At 45.0% G+C, this 26,748-nt stretch overlaps 1 protein-coding gene across 1 annotated transcript in view; it reads right to left on the bottom strand.

Moving 5' to 3' along the window:
- Positions 1 to 26,748, bottom strand: part of LOC126284183 (probable G-protein coupled receptor Mth-like 3) — a 221,433-nt gene that overhangs the window by 56,756 nt on the left and 137,929 nt on the right. Inside the window, exons 7-8 of the mRNA XM_049982926.1 lie at positions 4,695 to 4,773; positions 2,351 to 2,538 (exon numbers count right to left, since the gene is read on the bottom strand). Coding sequence (XP_049838883.1) covers positions 2,351 to 2,538; positions 4,695 to 4,773 — 267 coding nt within the window. The remainder of the gene's footprint in view (positions 1 to 2,350; positions 2,539 to 4,694; positions 4,774 to 26,748) is intronic.

Raw genomic sequence — 26,748 nt, 5'->3', positions numbered from 1 at the left:
AAACCACCATATCGTGTCAATTTACGCTTTTATCATTCAAGTTTAACAATATTATTTATAGAGATAACGTGTTGCGATATTATTTGACTGTAGTGCTAGGCGCTTATATAGAAACTCCTTGACGATAGGGATTAATATCACTGTTACGACTTATTATAGATTTGAGATTACAACCAGTCTATAGGGAATTTGGTGTCGCTGGAACTAATTTGAACTTACCATTAATATTTAAACAGCAACTGATAAACCATCGATTATAAACGATTAAATTACGACATTTGGTCAAGTAAATATCTTGCACAAGTCGCGAGTTCAGTTCATCAATGTTCTGTTTGTAACGTCGATACCGATACATAAGAAATAACAATCTCATTGCTCTACCGCTGAGTGTTAGCCAAGACCGAAAATACGAAGGACATTACAAGCCCAAACCAGAGAAGGTGATGAATTATTACCATGAAGTTCCAAAGGAACTGGTACACCTGCCTAATGTCGTGTAGGGGCCCCGCGACCACGCAAAAGTGCCGCAACACGACGTGGCATGGATTCGACTAATGTCTGAAGTAGTGCTGGAGGGAATAGACTCAATGGATCCTGCAGGGATGTACATGCATCCGTGAGAGTACAAAGGGGTGGACATCTCTTTTGCAAGGCTTCCCAGATTTGCTCAATAATGTTCATGTCTGGGGAGTTTGGTGGCTATCGGAAGTGTTTAAACTCAGAAGAGTTTTCCTGAAGCAATTCTGTAGCAATTGTGGATGCTAGGGATGTCGCGTTGTCCTGCTGAAATTGTTCAAGTGCGTCGGAATGCCCAGTGGACATGACTGGACACAGGTAACCAGACAGGATGCTTATGTATGTGTCAACTGTCAGGGCAGTATCTAGACTATCAGGTATCCCATATCATTCCAACTGCACAGGCCTCCAGCAGCTTGAGCAGTCCCCTGCTGACATGCACGATCCATGGATTCATGAAGTTGTCCCCATATCCCTGCACATCCATCCACTCGATACAATTTGAGACGAGACTCGTCCGACCAGGCAACATGTTTCTAGTCACCAACAGTCCAATGTCGGTGTTGACGGGCCCAAGCGAGGCGTAAAGCTTTGTGTCGTGCAGTCATCAAGGGTTACAAACACACAAAACCGATGGCGATGACCTCTGGCGAGCGAATGTCCACTTAACGTGTGCGAGTCCAGGGACCTGTCAAGAGGGGAAGAAGGTGGTGGGGGAGGGAGAGGGGAGAGCAGAGGTGCCAATGGGAGGGGAGATGGGAAGAGGAATGGAGGTATGGGGATAGGGGAAGCCCAGGGGAGGAGGGGGCAGGAAGGGAGGAAGGGGGGAAGGGAGAGAGAAGGGAGAGAGGGTGCCCTGAGGAAAAAACACAGGAAGTAGGAGGGAGGGTCAAAGTTGATAGGAGGGGTAGATGGAGGGGAGGAGGGCATCATCAGGGAGGGGGAGCTGGCGGAAGGCACCATGGGAGAGGGTAAGGAGAGTGGATAGATGGAGAGCAGGAGGGACGTGGAATTACAGGCGCGGCAGCGGACAGGGGTGGGAGAGGATGTGAGAGACAAGTGGATGAGGAGTATCTAGTTTACGGGAGGTGTAGAGGATCTGTATATGTTCGAGGAAAATGAGGAGGTGGGGGAACGGAATAAGGTCGTACAGGATACGCGTGGGGGAGGGGAGACGTATGCGATAGGCGAGGCGAAGAGCATGGCGTTCGAGGATTTGAAGGGATTCGTAAAAGGGGAGATCCAGGCAGGGTGGGTGTAGCAGAGCATAGGGCGGATGAGGGATTTATAGGTGTGGGGGAAGGTGGATGGGTCCAGACCCCACGTACGGCCAGAAAGGAGCTTGAGGAGACGGAGTCGGAAGTGTGCCTCAGCTCGGATTGTCCGGAGATGGGGGGCCCAGGGGAGGCGACGGTCAAGGGTGACGCCAAGGTACTAAAGGGTGGGGGTGAGGGCGATAGGATGGCCATAGATGGTGACATAGAAGTCGAGGAGGCGGAAGGAAGTGGTAGTTTTGCCTACAATGATATCCTGGGTTCTGGAAGGATTGACCTGAAGCAACCACTGGTTGCACCAAGTTTTGAAACGGTCAAGATGGGACTGGAGAAGGTGTTGGGAGCGCTGCAGGGTGGGGGCGAGGGCAAGGAAGGCGGTGTCATCATCGTGTTATTCTGAACTACGCTACAAAGTTCCTTCGATCACTCACGCGTGTCCAAATGTACTCAGCTAGTACATATGAGTACATAAATAGATAATGTTTGGGGAAGAGTGAATTTGTTGAGTAGCAGATATGTCATTGTGCATCATCTGTATGAGTGTAGGCGCAGGAGCTGACCTTTGAACCAGCAGGTGCCCTTATTGATGTTGGGCTTGAAGGGCGAGTCTTCGGGCACGGCGGGTGAGAATTCGGCGCCGACGGCGGCCGCGCAGATGGCAGCAGTGCAGCCCCAGACGTAGGCCGAGTACCACAGGAAGCGCCGGCGGTCGCGCTCCAGCGCCGGGCACCGGGTCGTGCGCATCCCGCTGCAGGCAGAGCGAGCAGTGGCGTCACTTTCCAAGGCCACCGGACACATCACAGTGATAGAACAAGAAAATACGTAATTCAGCTTTTAGGGGCCTCCACTGATAGTCCAATTAGGCTGGCGGTTGTCATTTTCTTCATGGAGGAATCCAAAAGACAGGTGTTACACTTGGCACCTTGTAAACCTACGGGGCGGTGCATGTACATCGACGACACCTTAGACTTGGTGAGAAACAGCTGTGTGTGCCTGTGACATCCTAATAGTCTCCATTTCAACATTAAAAAGTTATAGGTAGAGGCAGAAGAGGACCAATAGCTAGACGTTCTAGATGTGCTGGGTATGAGAAATGCTGAAAACATGGGCCGCAGAGTGTTTAGAAAACCGATACACACCGACCGATATCTGGTTCAAATAGTTCAAATGGCTCTGAGGTCATCAGTCCCCTACAACTTAGAACTAGTTAAACCTAACTAACCTAAGGACATCACACACATCCATGCCCGAGGCAGGATTCGAACCTGCGACCGTAGCGGTCTCGCGGTTCCAGAGTGCAATGCCTAGAACCGCACGGCCACTTCGGCCGGCCGACCGATATTTGCTCAAACTTTTAGATCATCACTTAAGTCAGCAAAGAGGAAAGATTAATACGTTCGTAACACGTCCAAGACGAATTTCGAACATAATTAATGTAACTGTATTCGCGCTAAAACTCACAAAATCAATGTCTCTCTGTACTAGTGTAAAACGCGTTTCAGTTGCATAAGTGAATGTATGATCTGATTCCAAACATCGGAAATCTTTATAATGTTACGATATATCATAGCATCTTTGACACTCAAATGTTTGTAAGCACTTTTTATGTATCAAAAAATGTGGGTGCATGTTAGAAATCTTTCCTGTAACAAACCTAAAGTGTGAGGTGAGAAAAATTTACGTGTGTAATGATAAGAATGCAGTGGGAATGTATTCATATCTGTTGGACGAAAACTATGAACACAAACACTCCAAGCCGACATTTCACGTAAGTCACATCCTGTGGAAATCTTTAACCCAACCATATGTATGGCGTGCTTATAATCATGTATTATTTGTATTTTACGACAATTAACCTGTAAAAAAACGCACCACATGTCCTAGTGAAAGCATCAAAACCGCCTGAAGATGAATCGTAATGATTCTAAACCGTTAACGGTACCCTTTGAATAAAGGAACTGAAAATAACTTTGTTGCTGGTTGTTGTCTCAACACCATCAAACCATGATAATGTTTATTAAACAGAGAGAGAGAGAGAGCTACATCGCATCCAATTACAAGGTTAGTGGTCAAGTTTCGGAGTCTGTCACATCGTTCAAATTTCTGAGAGCGATTTGAAATAAAATCAGTCTATTGAAGGAGCATGACAGGTATGTTAGGAGGATTTTCATAAAGTGCGTCACATTCGTACAGAAAACGGCACAGTAAAGCTACTGTGGCCAGTACTAGGGAATTGTTCAATTTTTTTGAGTCATTAAGTATGCGTACCAGCAGCCATAGATCGAACTCAGATAAGTGCAGATAGGATCTTAACAGGGTAGCGTAACCGATACTGTAGTGTACCAGAAATATTCATGGTGTTGAACAGGAAGTGTTGGAAAAACGCGACATTGGCTCTCGAAATCCGACTGGATAAAAGAGGAAATTTAAAAACAAGTTCTTTGTTAGTATCGAGAAAGAAAATTCATGTTGTAACTGTTAAAACATTAGCTAAGTACAGAAAAATCAGTGATCATCCCGATAATCGTAGATGCTGTACACCATTAGGTGATAAAATTGGTACCTGGTACCTAGAAGACCTGCCCCACACACATCCTCTGTGCCCAGTCGGTAGAACAGAGAGAGAGAGAGAGAGAGAGAGAGAGAGAGAGAGAGAAATAAAACCAAGGATACTAAGCTTCGTGTGTACAATCGCCCACTAGAAGACATTTCATACCATTATAATTATTTTCATAGGTGTAAGGTAGTTAAACACATATGGTAAGTTTCATTTCACTCGTTAAGCTTAATTCAAAGTAGTACCATTACTTTTTCCTTCACAGCAAGAGTACAGTGTAGTAAACGAAACTCAACCAAATTTTTTAAAAGTTCTGAGTCTTGGAGACTGGAGGTAAAGTTACTCACGTGAAGGTCCAGGAAATGTCGATACACATGACGTTCAGCCAGAAGAAAGCTGCCAGGAACGTGAACTGTATGACGAACGCTGCAACAGAAGAACACAAGAAGTTAAGATTTCGTCTTGGTGGCACGCTAAACCTAAGTAAATCGTAGTGACAAGAATGACAAAGATCAGGTGGAAACTGCTACAGAATATTTTCTGGATGAATTTTTGTAAGTGCAAGAGATTCATACAGTCTTCTCTATGCTAACTGCCCTCAACCAGCTACCAGTTGCCCATAAAAACAAATGCTTTCCGCAGAATCCAATTCTTTTGGTCCTGACATACCGAATACTGCGAACTTGAACTTTAAGCCTTGATCTGTATACACACACACACACACACACACACACACACACACACACACACACACACACACATGCACACACAAAAATACATTTCAAGAAACCGGCTAGACACATGTACACAATCTCTTAGCACTTGTTCATTTATACGCAACGTTATCTGCACTTGTAATGTTCCTTAAGCTTAGATGGTGCGTCACACTTTATTAATGTTTGAATTGTTGTACGGCAACGATTAATAGGTTTTGCTTCAATAAATGAATAAACAGATGCATTAAAATTTATATATATTTTAGGCATTACCCGCTGCCGTTGACAATGCTGGATGATATTAATAAAAAAATGGTTCAAATGGCTCTGAGCACTATGGGACTCAACTGCTGTGGTCATCAGTTCCCTAGAACTTAGAACTAATTAAACCTAACTAACCTAAGGACATCACACACATCCATGCCCGAGGCAGGATTCGAACCTGCGACCGCAGCAGTCGCACGGTTCCGGACTGCGCGCCTAGAACCGCGAGACCACCGCGGACGGCTGATATTAATATATTTATTATGTAGTCTGGAAATGTGCTTGAGTTGTGATGGTTTTGAGCATATGGTCACTTGTAAAACATGTTTCTAGTATAGTTAGCACACCTGCAGGACATAAATGAAGCGGTGTGCAACTCGCCCCTAATACAAAGTAAATTAGTAATGGTAATTCTGGGACGTACATGGGTCAACCAGTCTTACTGTAGTCGGGGCACCGCAGCTATGGTAGTACATTATTTAGTAAAAATTTAGCAGTGTTAGCAGACATGTATATTTTTGTTCTCGTGTGCAAGAAGCAATTCAGGAAGCAAACAGAAGGGGAACTTAACAGTTGTAGCGACTGGTTGGCCCTGTTCAAATTGCAGATGAATGTTTTCCCCCTACTGAAAACTTATTCAAAGGGGTGAAACGACGCTGACGCCAGTAGTAAATTGCCAGCCATATTAATTGCGGTCGGCTTCTAATCTGCCAGCAACCCCTTATCCTGCAGTGTCGTCATTCCGGCGGCAGGAATAATTTGCACCAAAAGCACACTAAACCACATTAAGAGACCTTGTATTGGCTTATAATGTATGCCTCTTCTTACCGAATTTTTCCACCATAGTTTAGCCAGCATCATGTTACCATGACGTAGTGTATTCTCCTGGATTTCAAAGATCCCTTAACGTGTGGACTATCGGATCGAAAGCATCCGGACTCTACTGTGTACTGTGGAATGGACTACTAGATGTCACGAGGGGCAGAAGCCGCCAGAATAAAACAGAAGCAGTATCACCAAAGTGGCTCCGTCAGGAAAGCTGACTTCAAACTTGGACTAGTCATTGGATGTTACCGGAGTAACACATCCAACAGGAACATTAGAACCTCTCTACAGCTGCCCAGGTCGACTGTTGGTGATGATACATCCAAAAGCCATCGCACATTAGGACATGCCGTATATAGGAAACCAACACACACAAATCCATATCTCCAAGTCAGTAACTGCCATCACCCTTCACAGACCATAGGTGTCCTTAAGAACTTAGGGCATAGGGCGCTTGTGTATCCGATAAAGACAATTTGCAAGAAGAGCTCACATACCTCAAGAGCATTTTTTAAATCGAATGGATTTTCTCCGCAACAAACTCGTAGAGCTTTGAATGCAAAACCTAGAATGCAGTTATGTGATGGGAAAGAAGATGGTAATTTCTTCAGATCTAGTGCGTTTTTGCCCTATGTGGGTGCTCTTTCCTCGAAGATAGGTCGTATCCTTGAGAAACACTGTGTTAGGTGACATTCCGGCCCCCCACGGAGATTGCAATTTTACTCGGCTCTGTGAAGGACTATTTATAGCTTCGCAAAGCGGGTGTGTATCAGATTCCATGCCGAAATTGTGAGAAGTCGTACACAGGTCAAACAACCCGCACTGTTCATGAGAGATGTGTGGAGCATCGAAGATACACACGCTTATTACAGCCAGACAAGTCAGCTGTGGCCGAACATTGCATTGATACAGGGAATTCCATGAATTATAGTGATGTGAAGATTTTAACTTACACCTTTTCCTTTTGGAAATCTGTCTTCGTGGAAGCTATAGATATTAGATTAGCTAACAATTTAATAAATAGATATAATGGCTTTAATTTGGACAAAGCATGGGTTCCGGCTCTTGGGGTAATTACACTGCAGAGAAGTCGTCATGGTGTTACCGCCGCCGATCATACATCGATAAGCGAATCGAATGCCTGTACGCCTTCGCCAGAGGCGGCGCATATGTAAGCGTATTTCTTTGCCGCTGACTATCATATGTGATCAGGATGCGCAGTACCTCCGCGGTGGAGCACATAAGGCCGCGCTAGGTATCTTGTCGTCAGTCTTGTGATTCACTCTGAGGATGGCCGGACGATACGAGACTGAAATATCATAGGAGGAAATTTAATTTGCATGCCCAATTTAATGGACTATTCATTACGCGACGACAAATTGAAAATGCAGTCACTGAAAGTGGCCCCAACAGAGTTCAAGCAGTCCTAAAGGCAAAGGGTGGACACTACCCATATTAATGTTCACTAATAGGTGCCCGGACTCTTTTGATCAAACGGCTTATAGTCGACGATGTTTGAGTATCACAGCCGGTTATGATTCACGTTCCAGAGCATTATTTAAACTGGTCTGTCATGCATCTTCAGGCAAGGTGACGGAGTCTGTCGTGTGCTTCTCAACGTTGCCCTATTTATTGATGCACTGTATGCTGTTCTGGGCGTGTGACAAGATCGCAGTAGGGCGACAGTCAACATTACTCGCCCTTCGACAGCAGGAAATGAAGAATTTCATGTTTTTGCCGAGTAATAGAACCTATCGCATAGCATCACCTTTTCTGCCATGTGTACATTTAATCGTTACTCTCGTGTATTCGAGAAATTGGAAATGAAAAGGTAATATCCGTAGTACCACAGTGAAGTGTGATAGAACCGTTGCTGTTTGCAATATATATAAACGAGCTAATAGAACGCAGCATGTCATTCTCAATGGAGAGAAGTCTTCCGAAGTAAGAGTGATTTCAGGTGTGCCGCAGGGGAGTCTCGTAGGACCGTTGCTATTCACAATACACATAAATGACCTTGTGGATGACATCGGAAGTTCACTGAGGCTTTTTGCGGATGATGCTGTGGTATATCGAGAGGTTGTAACAATGGAAAATTGTACTGAAATGCAGGAGGATCTGCAGCGAATTGACGCATGGTGCACGGAATGGCAATTGAATCTCAATGTAGATAAGTGTAATATGATGCGAATACATAGAAAGATAGATCCCTTATCATTTAGCTACAAAATAGCAGATTATGCATTTGTCTATAACAAAGTAGCAACACCAGAAGATAGAATTTGCAGAACGACCTGCAGAGAATTGATGAATGGTGCAGACTCTGGCAGTTGACCCTGAGCGTAAATAAATGTAACATGTTGCGCATACATAGGAAAAGAAACGTACTACTGTACAGCTACACTATTGATGACAAACAGCTGGAGACAGCATCTGCCGTAAAATATCTAGGCGCATCTATCCAGAGCGATCTTAAGTGGAATGAAAACATAAAAAAGATGGTGGGAGAACCAGATACCAGACTCAGATTCATCAGAAGAATCTTATGGAACTGTAACTCAATCACGAAAGAATTGGCTTATAAGGAGCTTGTTTGCCCGATTCTTGAGTATTGATCATCTATCTGGGACTCCTTTCAGGTAGGACTGATAGAGGAGATACAGAAGGTCGAACGAGGATCGTCATGGGATCGTTTAGCTGGCGAGAGAGCGTTGCGGAGGTACTAAGCAAACTCCACTGACAGACGTTACAAGAGAGGCGTTGTGCATCACTGAGAGATTTACTACTGAAATTTCGGGACAGCACTTTTCAGGAGGAGTCGGGTAACATATTACTTCACCTCACATACATCTCGCATACTGACCACGAGGAGAAAATTCGAGAAATAGAGCCTTTACGGAGGCTTACCGATAATCATTCTTCCCACTCACTATTCGCGAATGGAACAGGGTTGGAGGGATCAGATAGTCGTACCAAAAGTACCCTCCGCCACACACTATTAGGTGGCTTGCGGAGTATGATGTAGATGTAACATATCTAGGCACCTCACAGTGGGCAATTTTCCCAATCGGCACAAGCATGATCACATGTATCTCTTCAGTTAGAATGTGACAATGTCCGACTTAACAAACGCAACCCACAACTGTCCGCATCGCACTGAACACAAGACACCACTGAGCGGCTGCCTCGAGACGGGTGCGCGGACTGTACGTGCAAACGTTCTTTACTTTCTGGATGGCCTTCATAAACACATCAAAAAGAGGTTTGCATCACCCCGGTTCAGAGAGTTCCGGAACCTGTACAGAAAATTGGAATAGAGACCAACATAAACATCATTTCCGCCCTTTTTATTGCTCATAAAAACCACACATTGAATGTTGTAACAACATGCAGAGAGACCTTCAGAGGTAATGCTCCAGATTTCTGTACACACCGGTACCTCTAATACCCAGTAGCACATCCTCTTGCATTGATGCATGCCTATATTCGTCGTGGCATATTATCCGCAAGTTAATCAAGGCACTGTTGCTCCAGATTGTCCCACTTCTCAACGGCGATTCGGCGTAAATCCTTCTGGTTGGTGCGTCACGTCTTCCATAAACATCACTTTTCTATCTATCCCAGGCATGGTCGATAGGGTTCATGTGTGGAGAACATGCTGGCCACTCTAGTCGAACGATGGCGTTATCCTGAAGGAAGTCATTCACAAGAGGCGCACCATGGGGGCGCGAAAAGTCATCCATGAAGACGAATGCCTCGCCAATATGCCGATATGGTTGCACTATTGGTCGGAGGATGGAAATCACGCATCGTACAGTCGTTACCGCGCCTTCTATAACCACCAGCGGCGTACGTCGGCCCCACATAATGCCACCCCAAAACAGCGGGGAACCTCCACCTTGCTGCACGCGCTGGACAGTGAGTCTAAGGCGTTCAGCCTGACAGGGTTGCCTCCAAACACGTCTCAGACGATTGTCTGGTTGAAGGCATATGCGATACTCATCGGTGAAGAGAAAGTCATGCCAATCCTGAGCGGTCCATTCGGCGTGTTGTTGGGCCCATCTGTACTTCGCCTCATGTTGTCGTGGTTGTAATGATGGACTTCGCCGTGGACGTCGGGAGTGAAGTTCCACATCATGCAGCCTATTGCGCACAGTTTGAGTCATAACACGACGTCCTCTGGCTGCACGAAAAGCATTATTCAAATGCTGGCGTTGCTGTCAGGGTTCCTCCGAGCCATAATCCGTAGGTAGCCGCCATCCACTGCAGTAGTAGCCCTTGGACAGCCTGAGCGAGGCATGTCATTGACAGTTCCTGTCTCTCTGTATCTCCTCCATGTCCGAACAACATCGCTTTGGTTCATTCCGAGACGCCTGGAAACTTTTCTTGTTGAGTGGCCTTCCTGGCACAAAGTAACAATGTGGATGCCATCGAACCGCGGTATGGATCGTCTAGGTATGGTTGAACACGAGCCTTGTAGCCCCTTCCTTGTGGAATGACTGGAACTGATCAGCTTCGGACGTCCTCCGTCTCATATCTCATAGGCGCTGCTCATGCATGGTTGTTTGCATCTTTGGGCGGGTTTAGTGACATCTCTAAACAGCCAAAGGGACTGTGTCTGTGATACAATATCCACAGTCAACGTCTTCTTCAGGAGTTCCGGGAACTGTGGTGATGCAATTTTCGACGTGTGTATATTCAATGTTAAGAAAGTTCCCTTTTACAGGAAATCTTTTCGTACTGTTCCTAGTCCGCATTTGATACCCTCTCAAGTTTAGTCATTGTCAGTTATTTTTCTATCCAAACAGCAAAACTCATCTACTAACTTAGTGCCCACTTTCTTAATATTTAGCCTCTCTGATTTAATTCTAGTACTTTCCATTATCCTTTTACGTTCGATGGTACTCATGTTTTAACTCTTTTTCAAGACACTGTTCATTCCTTTCAATTGTTCTTCCTAGTCCCAAGCCATTTCAGCCGGTATTTTACTTCATTTTCATGAACTTTATTTCCCTTTCAATTAATTTCATTTACTTCTTGCTCAGTTTATAGCTTGAATAACGTGGAAGATAGGTAACAACTCCATTTCACTCGCTTCTCGTCTGTTGCCTAACCTTCATGTCTCTCACTTTTTATGGCTACAGCCTGGTTTCTGTAAAAGTTGTAGATAACCTCTTGCTCCCTGTATTTTAATCCTGCTACCTTCTGCATTTCAGTGAGTATATTCCAGTCAGCATTGTCAAAAACTTTCTTTAAATACAGACGTGTTTCGTGTTTGAAGGTGTTCACAAACCAGCTTCTTTTTAGATAGATTTCACATAGAATAAACACAATTTTCTCTTCTGAAGTTACAGCATCATCAGTATTTTTTAACTTTATTTCTCATTAATACATGATGTTGCTTTCGTGGTTTTCTGTATTTAGCGGTACAGCAATTTCTCTTACCATGCTTGTCATTTTTCTGATTTCGCCGTTCTCTGCACGGTGAAAAACAGCACTTCCAAATTTTCACCCTGTCACTGTTCAGAAGATACGAAAACAAGGCGAAAGATATCGAGAAACACACTTGTAGACGAACACTAACACAAGAGAGAGAGCTTCAGCCTCAACAGGAACGTTCACAAACCATTTAATTATGTCTTTTTCATATCCAACTACTAGAGTCACATTGCACTGTTTCAGAAGAATACATTTTCTTTTACTTGTTGTCAAAGGATATCTCTGACTCCATCGTATTGTTTCCGGATGTTGTGCCAGGCAAACAAAGACGATACCCCGCCATGAATCGCCGATATCTACCGAACGGAGAAAATCTTGCATGACAGCGATCAACGGAAATTCTTATCAAGAATTTCTCCAAATCCTACTTCCTGCGTTACGTATCGCACAGACACAGGATGCCGAGTGTTGATACCTGAACAGGAAAATGTTTTTCTAAGAAGCTGCTGTAAAAGAGGGAATACTCGTAAAGTTTAAAATCTGACGCTCTTAACTAAGTTCGAGTTACAATGCCGGGAAAGATCACGTCCTAAATGTAAGCTGGCTTAAACAAAGTTAAACCTACGTATACTATTGTGTTATTCCTCGTCCGATTACGACTGCCTGTTGCATTTATAAGATCTCTGTTTTTTGACGAAAAGTATCTAACTCAGACTTTCATTTGGTTTATGTATACTGCCATGGGATGGTAAAGCTACAGTGATTGTCATTTGATTTGTAGTACCTTTACTCTCATTCAATAACACATGATCAGTTTTGATATTTCAATCACCTTGAGATGCTGCAGCTACAATGACACTTCGTAGTTGCATGTGCAAGACGACGGCTCTGAGCAGATTTATAGAGAGTATGCCTGTCTGGATGAGGTCATTTACACGAGTGCTAAGAGGAACTCGTTAAACTTCGATTACACGATATGTCTAATGTAAAAGCCGTAAATTCAACTAAATACCTACGTATTGCAATTACGAACTTAAATTGGATGGAACACATAGAAAATGTTGTGGGGAAGGCTAACCACAGACTGAGTTTTATTGGCAGGACACTTAGAAAATGTAAAAGACTTACTAAGGAGCATGCCTACACTACGCTTGTCTGTCCTCTTTTGGAATACTGCTGCGCGGTTGGGATCCTTACCAGATAGGACTGACGGTGTACATCGAAAAAGTCCAAAGAAAGGCAGCACGTTTCGTATTATCGCGAAATATGTGAGAGAGCGTCACAGAAATGATACAGGATTTGGGTTGGAAATCGTTAAAAGAAAGGCGTTTTTCGTTGCGACGGAATCTTCTCACGAAATTCCAGTCACCAACTTTCTCCTCCGAATGTGAAAATATTTTGTTGACACCGACGTACATAGGGAGGATCGATTACCACGATAAAATAAGGGAAATCGGAGCTCGTACGGAAAGATACAGGTGTTCATTCCTTCCGCGCGCTATACGAGATTGGAATAATAGAGGATTGTGAAGGTGGTTCCATGAACCCTCTGCCAAGCACTTAAATGAGATTTGCAGAGTATCGATGTAGATGTAGATGAAGACGATAGATATGCCGAAACCAGTTGTGATTGAATACGTCACATGGAACTGTGACTAACAATAAAGCTATTGTGCATTATATGAATGACACCAGGGACTGTCTTCTATATAGGAGAGCATCTTCCTTCACTATGCGTGACTTCTTGCTATCGTACTTTCTGTCAAAATAGTCTAAAGTAAACTGGATTATTAAGAATATTATATTCGAAGTAGAGATGCCGGTTATCACTGAAACAACTGGTCTTCGTTATATTGTTTTTTTTTCATCTCCATTTTAAGCTGGCTACTAAAACCGCTCAAAATAACCGGTTCGTGAAAGTAGCGATTTTCGGTTTTTATTGGTGTTATTTCCAGTAATAAACGTAGACATCGCACATGGACTGCAAAATTCTAACACTCCCTCAGACTCTTGCGCTATACGTTTCAAGATACTGTACCTAGAACAAAAATATAAAAAAAACAGGCAAATAAAGAAAAACGTGACCCGTATACTATTCACTGCTTTTCTAGAAAAGTAGCGACGATTGTATACAACAACAAAAATCGCCAGTATTCCCCTAATGATTATAATTTTTTTAAAACTCTGCCCAAAATCATGTTGTAATCGAGAATCATACCCTGGGGCGCTACGAATAGTCAGTGTTACGGAATGAAAACTGAGGTTGGAGAGCTCTTCTCTTCGTGTTATGCCGCCCATTTCAAACGGTTACAAACAGATAGAGATACACCACCTAGATAAGAACAGTGGCTCAGCTAGCTTCTATTTTAACTAAAGAAACACTGTTTCTGGCCTTGTTTCACATTTTATTATTAATGTTATTGGGAAACCTAGGTTTAGGGTTATAAGCCCATTTTCAAATACATTACTGATTCCCAAAGATGATAATGCACAAATAAACACGATGACAAGGCAGAGACAATCATCTCAACTTCTTAACGTATCGATCCATAGCTTAATGTACAATTACGTAAATGACAATTTTTAACAAATTACATATATTATTACACATTCACCAATTACAATGCAATGAGTGGTCTACAGTTATGCATGAGCCAAGAGCTTTTTAATTACTGGAGCCTAAGTTTGGCTTCTATCCTGGGGTTGTAATCTCATCTAAAAGAGGTAAATAATTGCATTGTGTTTGCCCGTTTAGTAACAGGTAAGGGGATATACACATTTCTTTTTAATTACTAAAATTACTAATTGGTTCAGTTTGGCCTACTTTTCCTCTGCGTGTGGAACTTGTACATTTGTGGTTATTGTTCAGGCAATGTGCTGCAAAGGCTGAATCAGGCTTCTTCAATCTCCAGCTTCTGTGGTGTTCTTAAGCCTGGTGGAGATTGACCTCCATGTCTGCCCAATGTAGCAAGACTGACACTCACGGCATGTGATTTTATAAACCCTAATTTTTGTGATAGCTGGTTGTTTGACCAGCATTGAACAAGAAACTACCTATCGTCTGAAGGACATAGAAAAACACAGAGAAACCCTTTGCCTTCAAGATGTTACTTATGCTATTTAATGTTTTCCCTATAGAAGGTAATCTGCACCATTTCTTTTCCTGTTTGTCTGTGTTTTCCATTGGGGACAGTAGAGATCTAGCTTGCTTCTTCATCTTTTTGCCTAAAATTTTGTTAATGGTGGTGCTGCAGTCAAATTCTTTATTTATGGGTATTGTTTTTATTGTGTTAAGTTCCTGGTCAAAGTCTTCTTGGGACATAGGGATAGAATTAAGACGGTGGATCATATGATGAAATGCTGCTTGTTTGTAGGTTATAGGATGTTGGGAGGAAGCCGGATGGAAGTGTCAGTGAAGGAATCTTTTCGGTAAATTTAAGCATAAAGATAGAAGTCTCTTACATTCACGTTCTATGGTGGACGTGGACGGCCAGCACCTGTTGCTTAATCGTGGTTTCGCCGTCCTTCAACCACTTTTGATAGACGCTCAAGACAGCAGAACGCGGACAGGTGATGAGATTCGGTTGAAGCCTTCCTAAGAGACAGTTTCCGTTCCTTCCAACCTAACCATATAAACAACTGCGAATATGGAAAGCCATCAGCTGTAGAATGGAATGATAACGATGAAAATTTGTGCCGGACCGGGAGTCTAACCTGCGTTTGCGCTTATTGCGACTGGTTGACTAACCATTTTTTGTTGCTTTTTTTAATTTTAAAAAATACCAGGGACTCGAACTCGACTTCCCGCTTTTGGCGAGGAGTCGCCTACCCACTTTTTAAATTATTTTTATTTTTTTTGTATAAACAGAAAATATTTATTCTTACAAAGCTGCCCTTCGGGGGGTAAAGAAGGTAACTAACGAACAAAAAATTCTAAAGCATAAATAGAACATAAACGCTGCCTTCTGGCAGCAGCAACATTAGACTCGGCACCCACCGCTACCATCAATCAGAATGTCCATGAATCCTTCTAACTAGTCATTTGGGCTGGACACGTCTTTACGAAGAAAGGGGTCATATGATTCTGTCACTTTCTCCAGTCCGTTCCGTAAATTTAACATAAACATGAGGCTAACTTCTAATACCCGGCACACCCCAAGTGTGGGGAGGGTCCAAGAAGACACCTCCCGGATAATTAGCGAAGTACTGGCAGTAGCGTTGGTGGTGTCGTAGAAGAGTGAATCGTTCCAATGATGAGGTCCGAAAACTGGGAAAGTGTTTGTCATCATCACGGTAAAGACACAATATGGTCAGGCCCTTCATCCATATCACTGTATTCATCTTAGTATATGTATAAAAGGTCATATTTGGGATAAGAAGGGATGTCGAAGTTACTGCTGTAGGGATCGTTCGCAGAATGAGGGCCAAAATACGTCTTATCAACCTACACATCTCCATGAGCGACCGACATTCCAGATGGTGTTCATATGTATCAGGTATACGGTTCTGGGGACACAACGGAGAACCAGCAATACGTATGGAATGGAGCCTCTGGCGATTCATGTATTTGCGGCTGACCACCAAATACCTGGCCACTCTGGCATTGGACTCGAGAATAGCGCCATACGCTGAACACCAGACCACTGACCAAGTAACCGAGAGCAGATGGCTTTCAGTCGGATTTTGGGGATGGTCTCTGATCACATGAGCCCGCATCTCGTGGTCGTGCGGTAGCATTCTCGCTTCCCACGCCCCGGTTCCCGGGTTCGATTCCCGGCGGGGTCAGGGATTTTCTCTGCCTCGTGATGGCTGGGTGTTGTGTGATGTCCTTAGGTTAGTTAGGTTTAAATAGTTCTAAGTTCTAGGTGACTGATGACCATAGATGTTAAGTCCCATAGCGCTCAGAGCCATTTGAACCATCATCACATGACAGTAAACATCACGGGCCCTGTGCAGTAGCTCACTTGGCCGGTCAGCGTTGGCATAACAGAAATCCACAAAAAGTCCTTTAGGTGAGATAGTGGTGGCGAAAAATACGCCACTGCAAGGAGTGGTTCGTGAGAAGTGGATGCCACTTCTTCAATCAGAGTCGCTGTGAAGCTGAGCTGGCGGTGGTTTCACGTTTTCGTCATCGTGGAGACATTCACTACTGGCCATTAAAATTGCTACACCAAGAAGAAATGCAGATGATAAACGGGTATTCATTGGACAAATATGTTATAGTAGAACTGACAGGTGATTACATTTTCACGCAATTTGGATGCATAGATCCAGAGAAATCAGTACCCAGAACAACTACCTGTGGCCATAATAACGGCCTTAATACGCCTGGGCATTGAGTCAAACAGAGCTTGGATGGCGTGTATAGGTACAGCTGCCCATGCAGTTCAACACGATACCACAGTTCATCAAGAGTAGTGACTGGCGTATTGTGACGATCCAGTTGCTCAGCCACCATTGACCAGACATTTTCAATTGGTGAGACATCTGGAGAATGTGCTGGCCAAGGCAGCAGTCGAACATTTTCTGTATCCAGAAAGGCCCGTAAAGGACCTGCAATATGCGGTCGTGCTTTATCCTGCTTAAATGTAGGGCTTCGCAGATATCGAATGAAGGGTAGAGCCACGGGTTGTAACCCATCTGAAATGTAACGTCCACTGTTGGAAGTGCCATCAATGCGAACAAGAGGTCGCCGAGACGTGTAACCAATGGCACCCCATACCATCACGCCGAGTGATACGCAAGTATGACGAGACGAATACACGCTTCCGATGTGCGTTCACCGCGATGTCGCCAAACACTGATGCGACCATCATGATGCTGTAAACAGAACCTGGATTCATACGAAAAAATGACGTTTTGCCGTTCGTGCACCCAGGTTCGTCGTTGAGAACATCATCGCAGGCGCTCCTGTGTGTGATGCAGCGTCAAGGGTAACCGCAGTCATGGTCTCCGAGCTGATAGGCCATGCTACTGCAAACGTCGTCGAACTGTTCGTGCAGATAGTTTTCGTCTTGCAAACGTCCCCATCTGGTGACTCAGGAATCGAGACGTGGCTGCACGATCCGTTACAGCCATGCGGATAAGATGCCTGTCATCTCGACTGCTAGTGATACAAGGCCGTTGGGATCCTGCACGGCGTTCCGTATTACCCTCCTGAACCCACCGATTCCATATTCTGCTAACAGCCATTGGACCTCGACCAACGCATGCAGCAATGTCGCGTTACGATAAACCGCAATCGCGATAGGCTACAATCCGACCTTTATCAAAGTCGAAAACGTGATGGTACGCATTTCTCCTCCTTACACGAGGCATCACAACAACGTTTCACCAGGCAACGCCGGTCAACTGCTGTTTGTGTATGAGAAATCGGTTGGAAACTTTCCTCATGTCAGCACGTTGAAGGTGTCGCCACCGGCGCCAACCTTTAATGCTCTAAAAAGCTGATCATTTGCATATCACAGCATCTTCTTCCTGAAGGTAAAATTTCGCGTCTGTAGCACGTCATCTTCGTGGTATAGCAATTTTAATGCCAAATAGTGTATAAGACAGCTGCTCTTACCCACACATTAAACCATTTCGAGACCACCCTTTGTGATAGGGAGTGTGAGTGTGTTGTATCACATTTTGATGATCATTCCTACAATGAAAAGTAACTAAATACTGTTTGTAAACTGCGGACTATCGTCTTTGGCACTGGGAGAATTGCGTCCAGATGGGGTATGTCGGCTGCCAGATAGGTAGTGACGTAAGCCACCCATTGTACCACGTTCAAAGATTGCAGCAAGTTACTATGGGCATCTGTATGCATGCCTTGTAGGAGACGAGAATATGTAAGGTGTGATGCCTCTCGACTGTCATGCCGGCCGGAGTGGCCGAGCGTTTCTAGGCGCTACAGTCTGGAACCGCGCGACCGCTACGGTTGCAGGTTCGAATCCTGCCTCGGGCATGGATGTATGTGATGTCCTTAGGTTAGTTAGGTTTAAGTGGTTCTAAGTTCTAGGGGACTGATGACCACAGATGTTAAGTCACATAGTGCTGAGAGCCATTTGAGCCATGCTGGCGCCTGTTGGGAGAGGTGGAGACGGGTGATCGGATAAAGGACCTCAACAATGGGTCCTCTCCTATGTCCAATGACATTTAACTGTCGTGACGTGAAGCAACTGCAACCGCTTTAGCTATTCCAGCAGATGTCACGTACTCGACACCGTCGGCCTATGCAAGCAGGTTTGTGTTGCAATCGTCCCTTGGAATTAAAGAGGCAGCCGAAGTTTGCACTTCGTCCATGACAGAGTCATATGTAAGTAGGCCTATTCTGACACGGTCACTGAACCTTAGCAGCTATGTTCAAACTTTTATGTACACTCCTGGAAATGGAAAAAAGAACACATTGACACCGGTGTGTCAGACCCACCATACTTGCTCCGGACACTGCGAGAGGGCTGTACAAGCAATGATCACACGCACGGCACAGCGGACACACCAGGAACCGCGGTGTTGGCCGTCGAATGGCGCTAGCTGCGCAGCATTTGTGCACCGCCGCCGTCAGTGTCAGCCAGTTTGCCGTGGCATACGGAGCTCCATCGCAGTCTTTAACACTGGTAGCATGCCGCGACAGCGTGGACGTGAACCGTATGTGCAGTTGACGGACTTTGAGCGAGGGCGTATAGTGGGCATGCGGGAGGCCGGGTGGACGTACCGCCGAATTGCTCAACACGTGGGGCGTGAGGTCTCCACAGTACATCGATGTTGTCGCCAGTGGTCGGCGGAAGGTGCCCGTGCCCGTCGACCTGGGACCGGACCGCAGCGACGCACGGATGCACGCCAAGACCGTAGGATCCTACGCAGTGCTGTAGGGGACCGCACCGCCACTTCCCAGCAAATTAGGGACACTGTTGCTCCTGGGGTATCGGCGAGGATCATTCGCAACCGTCACCATGAAGCTGGGCTACGGTCCCGCACACCGTTAGGCCGTCTTCCGCTCACGCCCCAACATCGTGCAGCCCGCCTCCAGTGGTGTCGCGACAGGCGTGAATGGAGGGACGAATGGAGACGTGTCGTCTTCAGCGATGAGAGTCGCTTCTGCCTTGGTGCCAATGATGGTCGTATGCGTGTTTGGCGCCGTGCAGGTGAGCGCCACAATCAGGACTGCATACGACCGAGGCACACAGGGCCAACACCCTGCATCATGGTGTGGGGAGCGATCTCCTACACTGGCCGTACACCTCTGGTGATCGTCGAGGGTACACTGAATAGTGCACAGTACATCCAAACCGTCATCGAACCCATCGTTCTACCATTCCTAGACCGGCAAGGGAACTTGCTGTTCCAACAGGACAATGCACGTCCGCATGTATCCCGTGCCACCCAACGTGCTGTAGAAGGTGTAAGTCAACTACCCTGGCCAGCAAGATCTCCGGATCTGTCCCCCATTGAGCATGTTTGGGACTGGATGAAGCGTCGTCTCACGCGGTATGCACGTCCAGCACGAACGCTGGTCCAACTGAGGCGCCAGGTGGAAATGGCATGGCAAGCCGTTCCACAGGACTACATCCAGCATCTCTACGATCGTCTCCATGGGAGAATAGCAGCCTGAATTGGTGCGAAAGTTGGATATACACTGTACTAGTGCCGACATTGTGCATGCTCTGTTGCCTGTGTTTATGTGCCTGTGTTTGTGTCTGTGTGATCATGTGATGTATCTGACCCCAGGAATGTGTCAATAAAGTTTCCCCTTCCTGGGACAATGAATTCACGGTGTTCTTATTTCAATTTCCAGGAGTGTAAGTAGGCTGTTTAGGTTTTTATATTGGTAACGCCACGTAGCGCTCTGTATGAAAAGCACTGGCTGTGCTGTGTGCAGTCTGTGGCTGGTTTGCATTGTTGGAATATACGCTATTGTAGTGTTGGGCAGTTGGCTGTTAACAGCGCGTAGCGTTGCGCAGTTGGAGGTGAGCCGCCAGCAGTGGTGGATGTGGGGAGAGAAATGGCGGAGTTTTGAGAGCGGATGATCTGGACGTGTGTCCATCAGAGAAAGTAAATTTGTAAGACTGGATGTCATGAAATTATATATAATGACTTTTGAACACTATTAAGCTGGCAGTAGTGGCCCTCGCTGTATTGCAGTAGTTCGAGTAACGAAGATTTTTGTGAGGGAAGTGATTTGTGAAAGGTATAGGTTATTGTTAGTCAGGGCCATTCTTTTGTGGGAATTTTTAAAAGTCATATTGCGTTGCGCTAAAAATATTGTGAGTCAGTTTACGCCCAATCATTTATAATTTTTCTAAGGAGACGTTTCACATATACGGAATCCACCTGCTGCCATTCATTTAGAAGCGCGGCACTGCGAGAGGTTTCATTCGAATCTGCCGCTGATCGAATATTGTCAGGGGGAATCGACAATCATATCTTCCTGCTAGGGATGGTCGCCTCTATCGAGATCTTCGTCTTCCGTTGACTTCGTGCAGTAGGTAAACGGGTAGGTAAACGGCGGTTCTTCCGTCGCTTTGGATTTTACGAACACGAGTATCGGTATCCGACAACGGCTGGGGGTTGTTGCCATTAGGGACAAAACCGACGGTTCTCAGAACCAGATCTGCAGTAGCCAGCCTCTTCTGCAGGGCCGTTCCCTTTCCGCATTGCAGAACTGATGCGGAGGCTTGCTCTGGCGCTGCTGAATGCCTCTGCATCGGAAGCTGCTCTGTGTAGACTGAAGGCGACGCTTACGTCGACGGCCGATGATCAGATGGAAAAGTTCGAAGGACCCCTACGTATGTCAGTGGGAGCACCATTGAATCAAGCGACATTTTCTCCTCCCTTCTCGGTAGTTGTGTGATGCAACGCTGCATATAGCTTGATCTGAGATATCCCTCTTGCCCACATTCCGAACAGGTCCTGACCTGACCGTTGTAATTTATGACGACACATCATCCACCGATGTTCAAATAGGACGGGACACGTTTAGTAAGGTTGATGCGTACCTGGAGCTCCTTATTCAGAACGGGATAGTGGTAAAGTATGCCCATTTTTCCGCTGTATGACTTATCACAATGCCATAAGGCCACAACACTGCGATCAGTCGTTTAATGAACAAAGTACGAACATATGGACTATCAGACCAATTGTGTGATTGGATTGAAGAGTTCCTAGTTAACAGAAAGCAGCATGTCATTCTCAATGGAGAGAAGTCTTCCGAAGTAAGAGTGATTTCAGGTGTGCCGCAGGGGAGTGTTGTAGGACCGTTGCTATTCAAAATATACATAAATGACCGTGTAGATGACATGGGTAATTCACTGAGGCTTTTTGTGGATGATGCTGTGGTGTATCGAAAGGTTGCAACAATGGAAAAATGTACTGAAATGCAGGAGGATCTGCAGCGAATTGACACATGGTGCAGGGAATAGCAATTGACTCTCAATGCAGACAAGTGTAATGTGCTGCGAATATATAGAAAGAAAGATCCCTTATCATTTAGCTACAATATAGCAGGTCCGCAACTGCAAGCAGTTAATTCCATAAATTATCTGGGAGTACGCATTAGGAGTGATTTAAAATGGAATGATTGTATAAAGTTGACCGTCGGTAAAACAGATGCCAGACTGAGATTCATTGGAAGAATCCTAAGGAGATGCAATCCGAAACAAAGGAAGTAGGTTACAGTACGCTTGTTCGCCCACTGCTTGAATACTGCTCAGCAGTGTGGGATCCGTACCAGATAGGGTTGATAGAAGAGATAGAGAAGATCCAACGGAGAGCAGCGCGCTTCGTTGCAGGATCATTTAGAAATCGCGAAAGCGTTACAGAGATGATAGATAAATTCCAGTGGACGACTCTGCTGGAGAGACGCACAGTAGCTCGGTACGGGCTTTTGTTGAAGTTTCGAGAACACACCTTCACCGAGGAGTCAAGCAGTATATTGCTCCCTCCTACGTATATCTCGCGAAGAGATCATGAGAATAAAATCAGAGAGATTAGAGCCCACACAGAGGCATACCGACAATCTTTCTTTCCACGAACAATACGAGACTGGAATAGAAGGGAGAACCGATAGAGGTACTCAAGGTACCCTCCGCCACACACCGTCAGGTGCTTTGCGGAGTATGGATGTAGAGATAGATGTAGATCAACATCTATGCTGACACCTCTAATGGCCATTCAAACACATGGACAGTTCTCTGGCCGATACCTGCGTGTTCCTGTTTCACAGGGCCAATGTGCCCATCCGAATGCCTAACTTGAAGGTCGCTCGTCCTTTTGAGAATCTTACAAGACACGTCGTTCAACAGTTTCAGGTATACAGGTATACCCCCCTCCCACCCCCCCATCCCCGCTCTCGATGGTGAGGTGAATCTTTATTACGTAGTGGTAATCGATGTGAACGATGACTTGCAAAAACTGTTCAATTTCTGATGCTTTCGTTAATGCGTACTCGTCTGTAAAACTGAACATCAATTCCGACTTTCGCTGTGAATATATCATGGTGCACCGAAGGAAGTAAGCAACACGGAGCCGGATGTAAACAACAGCAACACAGCGCGCGCGCTAAATCGGCAGGGACGTAAACAGGACGTCCGAGCCGCTGCCCTGCAGAAATCAGGCTGTCATTTGACTTCCCACACACGACTGGGCACCGATTCTGGGTAGCACCGATCCGACAAATCCTTCATAGCTTCGCGGAGGTATGTGGCGCCAGGTGTCTTCGCACAGCTCATGCAGGACTCATACGATGGGTGGTTAGTACGCATAGTAGTAGCACTCAACGTGTTCCATCCCAGTGTGCCAGTCCCATGACGTTATTGTGAAAATTTATGAAACTAGTGCAACGATATAAAGACAATCGTAATAACAAAAATATTGATAAAAGCCATAAAGACGATGTATTGTGATTATTGCACTGAAATATTGTAAAGCAGTATAGAGGAAGAACCATGAAAATTGCTATTAATACGAAAACTATGTATAATCTGTGAACAAAGATAAAAATGAAAAGATAAAAATGAATAGACAGTCCTCTAACGAGGAAGAAAGAGAAAAGACTAACTACTCTTCGTTTTGTTCTTGATTGTAGAAGGACGCCATTCACGATTCGTGATGAGAATGGTATGTGTTTGTTACTAATACTGTAAGAAAAAGCATTCTTATGATAATAATAATTAATTCTGTAAATATATAAACTTCTGTATTCCTTTCAATAGTGTAGGGAAAGGTAGCCCATAATTATTACTGAATAATTTGCAGTTTTCATACACTGAGCTAATTTTGTTTCAAAGACTCTATTACGGGCGAGAACATAATTTTAAGTTTTTCATTACGCTACACGGCTTAAAAATAGGAACTCGTTGTTGTTGTTGTGGTCTTCAGTCCTGAGACTGGTTTGATGCAGCTCTCCATGCTACTCCATCCTGTGCAAGTTTCTTCATCTCCCAATATCTACTGCAGCCTACATCCTTCTGAATCTGCGTAGTGTATTCATTGGTCTCCCTCTACGATTTTAACCCTCCACGCTGCCCTCCAATACTAAATTGGTGATTCCTTGATGCCTCAGAATATGCGCTACCAGCCGATCCCTTCTTCTAGTCAAGTTGTGCCACAAACTTCTCTTCTCTCCAATTCTATTCAATACCTCCTCATTAGTTATGTGATCTACCCATCTAATCTTCAGCATTCTTCTCTAGCACCACATTTCGAAAGCTTCTATTCTCTTCTTGTTCAAACTAGTTGACGTCCACGTTTAACTTCCATACATGGCTACACTCCATACAAATACTTTCAAAAACGACTCCCTGACACTTAAATCTATACTCGATGTTAACAAATTTCTCTTCTTCAGAAACGCTTTCCTTGCCATTGCCAGTCTACATTTTATATCCTTTCTACTTCGACCATCATCAGTTATTTTGCTCCCCAAATAGCAAAACTCCTTTACTACTTTAAGTGTCTCACTTCCTAATCTAATTCCCTCAGCATCACCCGACTTAATTCGACTACATTCCATTATCTTCGTTTTGCTTTTGTTTATGTTCATCTTATATCCTCCTTTCAAGACACTGTCCATTCCGTTCAACTGCTCTTCCAAGTCCTTTTCTGTCTCTGATAGAATTACAATGTCATCGGCGAACCTCGAAGTTTTTATTTCTTCTCCATGGATTTTAATACCTACTCCTCATTTTTATTTGTTTCCTTCAGTGCTTGCTCAACAGGGAAGCAGTCGTTGGGAAGGGAGTGAGATAGGGTTGTACCCTCTCCCCAATGTTATTCAATCTGTTATTCAATAGGAACTCACTCGCTGAAAATTGTCTGCTTAAGTGTTTCACTTGAAAGTGAATTAATATTTCATTGAATAAACAGTTTTTGTGTTAGTCTGGACCAGTTAGCACTGATTAGGTCTCACACGATTCACTACATAAAAAATAATTGTAATTAAGATGTAAATAGAAAATAACTTTCAAAGAATTTTAATCAGTTCTATAACAAGATTTCAATGCGAACCTCACAGAAAGCCCAGAGTCTCTTCTCATTAATATAACAATGAAGCTGGTTGGATTTTAATGTGCGCGACATTTAGCTTCGCTACATTTCATGTATAATACGTAAACACAAACATGCTAGACTGCTTAATCTCGCAGTCGGAAAGAAATTAACATTACGCGCACAACTATCAAAGCTTTTCACGTAGCCGTCAATACTTTGGTGCACTTTTACATAGCATTTCAGCTTCGTGTTGCCGAGCGACACTTTCGTCACGGCGAAAAGTACGTGAAACATAATATTCTAATAACGGCAGATCCTCAGAAAACTAAAGTGTGTGGGGCCAAGGCGCCCAGGAAAAGTACATTTCTTTTTATTGAAAATAGCAAAGCTCAATTAAGGTGGCTTCAGTGGTGTTGCACTTTCTAATTTGCAACCTTTCATATCAGAGAACATCATTACGTGTTAGTAGAATTGAGTATTCAGCGTTTACAACTGCATTTACCATTGACAATAACATCACACAGTTCGGATAGCAGCACACCAGATATTTTCCAGTGAGTTCGGATCAGGCTAATTTGGGGCTCAGTACATCAACGTGGATTCAGTGTCAAGTTTCTGATGCCCCTATAGCATGATTCAGGTCTTAAGAAAGCGACAGGTAACGTACTGGAAGATACCGTCACTGTTGGGGAAGATGTGAAGCATGAATAATGCAGGTGGTCCGCAATAACGTTCACGCATTCTGTAATTGTAGTGACTCTTTCGATTACTACCACAGGTCCCAGCGCCGTAGCACGGTACTGTGCCCACCGTCCTGTGTGCGGCACATAGCCCATGCCATCGTAACTTACGGTGTCGTTGTGTCACTGTGGTAAACAGTTGAGGTCGGCTGCTGCAGAGCTCCATGCTCGCCAACGTGCCCTGAATGATGAACTCCAAAATACGTTTGCATGCACCAGAATCGTACCATAGTGTAACACATGGTCTAGGCCTCTTTTCGTATATGCTCACGACAGTAGCACATGGGCAGGCAACGAGGTTCACAATATATATGAGCCGTGGTAAAAATTGCTGTTTTGAGGAGCGCGCCGCAGCGCGTAGGGTGAAGCAGTCGCCCTCCGTTTCTGGCGGTGGCGCCGCTGTGGCAATCGCAGCTTTGGTGTCTCCCTCTGGTGGGAAAGGGAAAGGTTGCCTGTTCACGTGCATTTAAGGGGCGCTATGAGCTCGCCAGTCGAGGAGTCTGGGTCAGTCTCTCGTCCCCAGCTTGCTAGTCTGTCTCTCGTCTGCATTTATTAGGCAGTTAGTGTCTGTCACAGGTTATCACAGAAGCCGGCAAAACCAGAATCTTCCACTCCGCCAGTAAGAGAACTCAGCGAGCGGTCGCCCGGTCGGGGCTTGGTTCCTGCATCTTAGTCTGCGCGTTAGGCCGCCAGTCTGCTCGAGTTTCTTCAGGCAATGGAATGGTCATTGGCGGTTAGATCGATCGGTTGGTCGGTCGCGCACTGAGACACAAGATGACTTGTCCGTCTTGAGCGTCGGCGCATGTGATGTCGCTATGTGAGTCCAGTGGGCCGCGGCATATAGCGAGGGGTAGTGACTTCGCGGTCGACACGAGAGCAACAGGAGTCAACCCACGACATTAGTCTGGCCGGTGCGAGCTGCGACGCCGTGAGACGGGAGATCG

This window comes from Schistocerca gregaria, chromosome 8 (genome assembly GCF_023897955.1).
Source record: "Schistocerca gregaria isolate iqSchGreg1 chromosome 8, iqSchGreg1.2, whole genome shotgun sequence".
NCBI classification, from domain to species: Eukaryota; Metazoa; Arthropoda; class Insecta; order Orthoptera; family Acrididae; genus Schistocerca; species Schistocerca gregaria.
The sequence above is the reverse complement of the archived record's forward strand: the minus strand, read 5'-3'. Positions and strand labels throughout refer to the sequence as shown.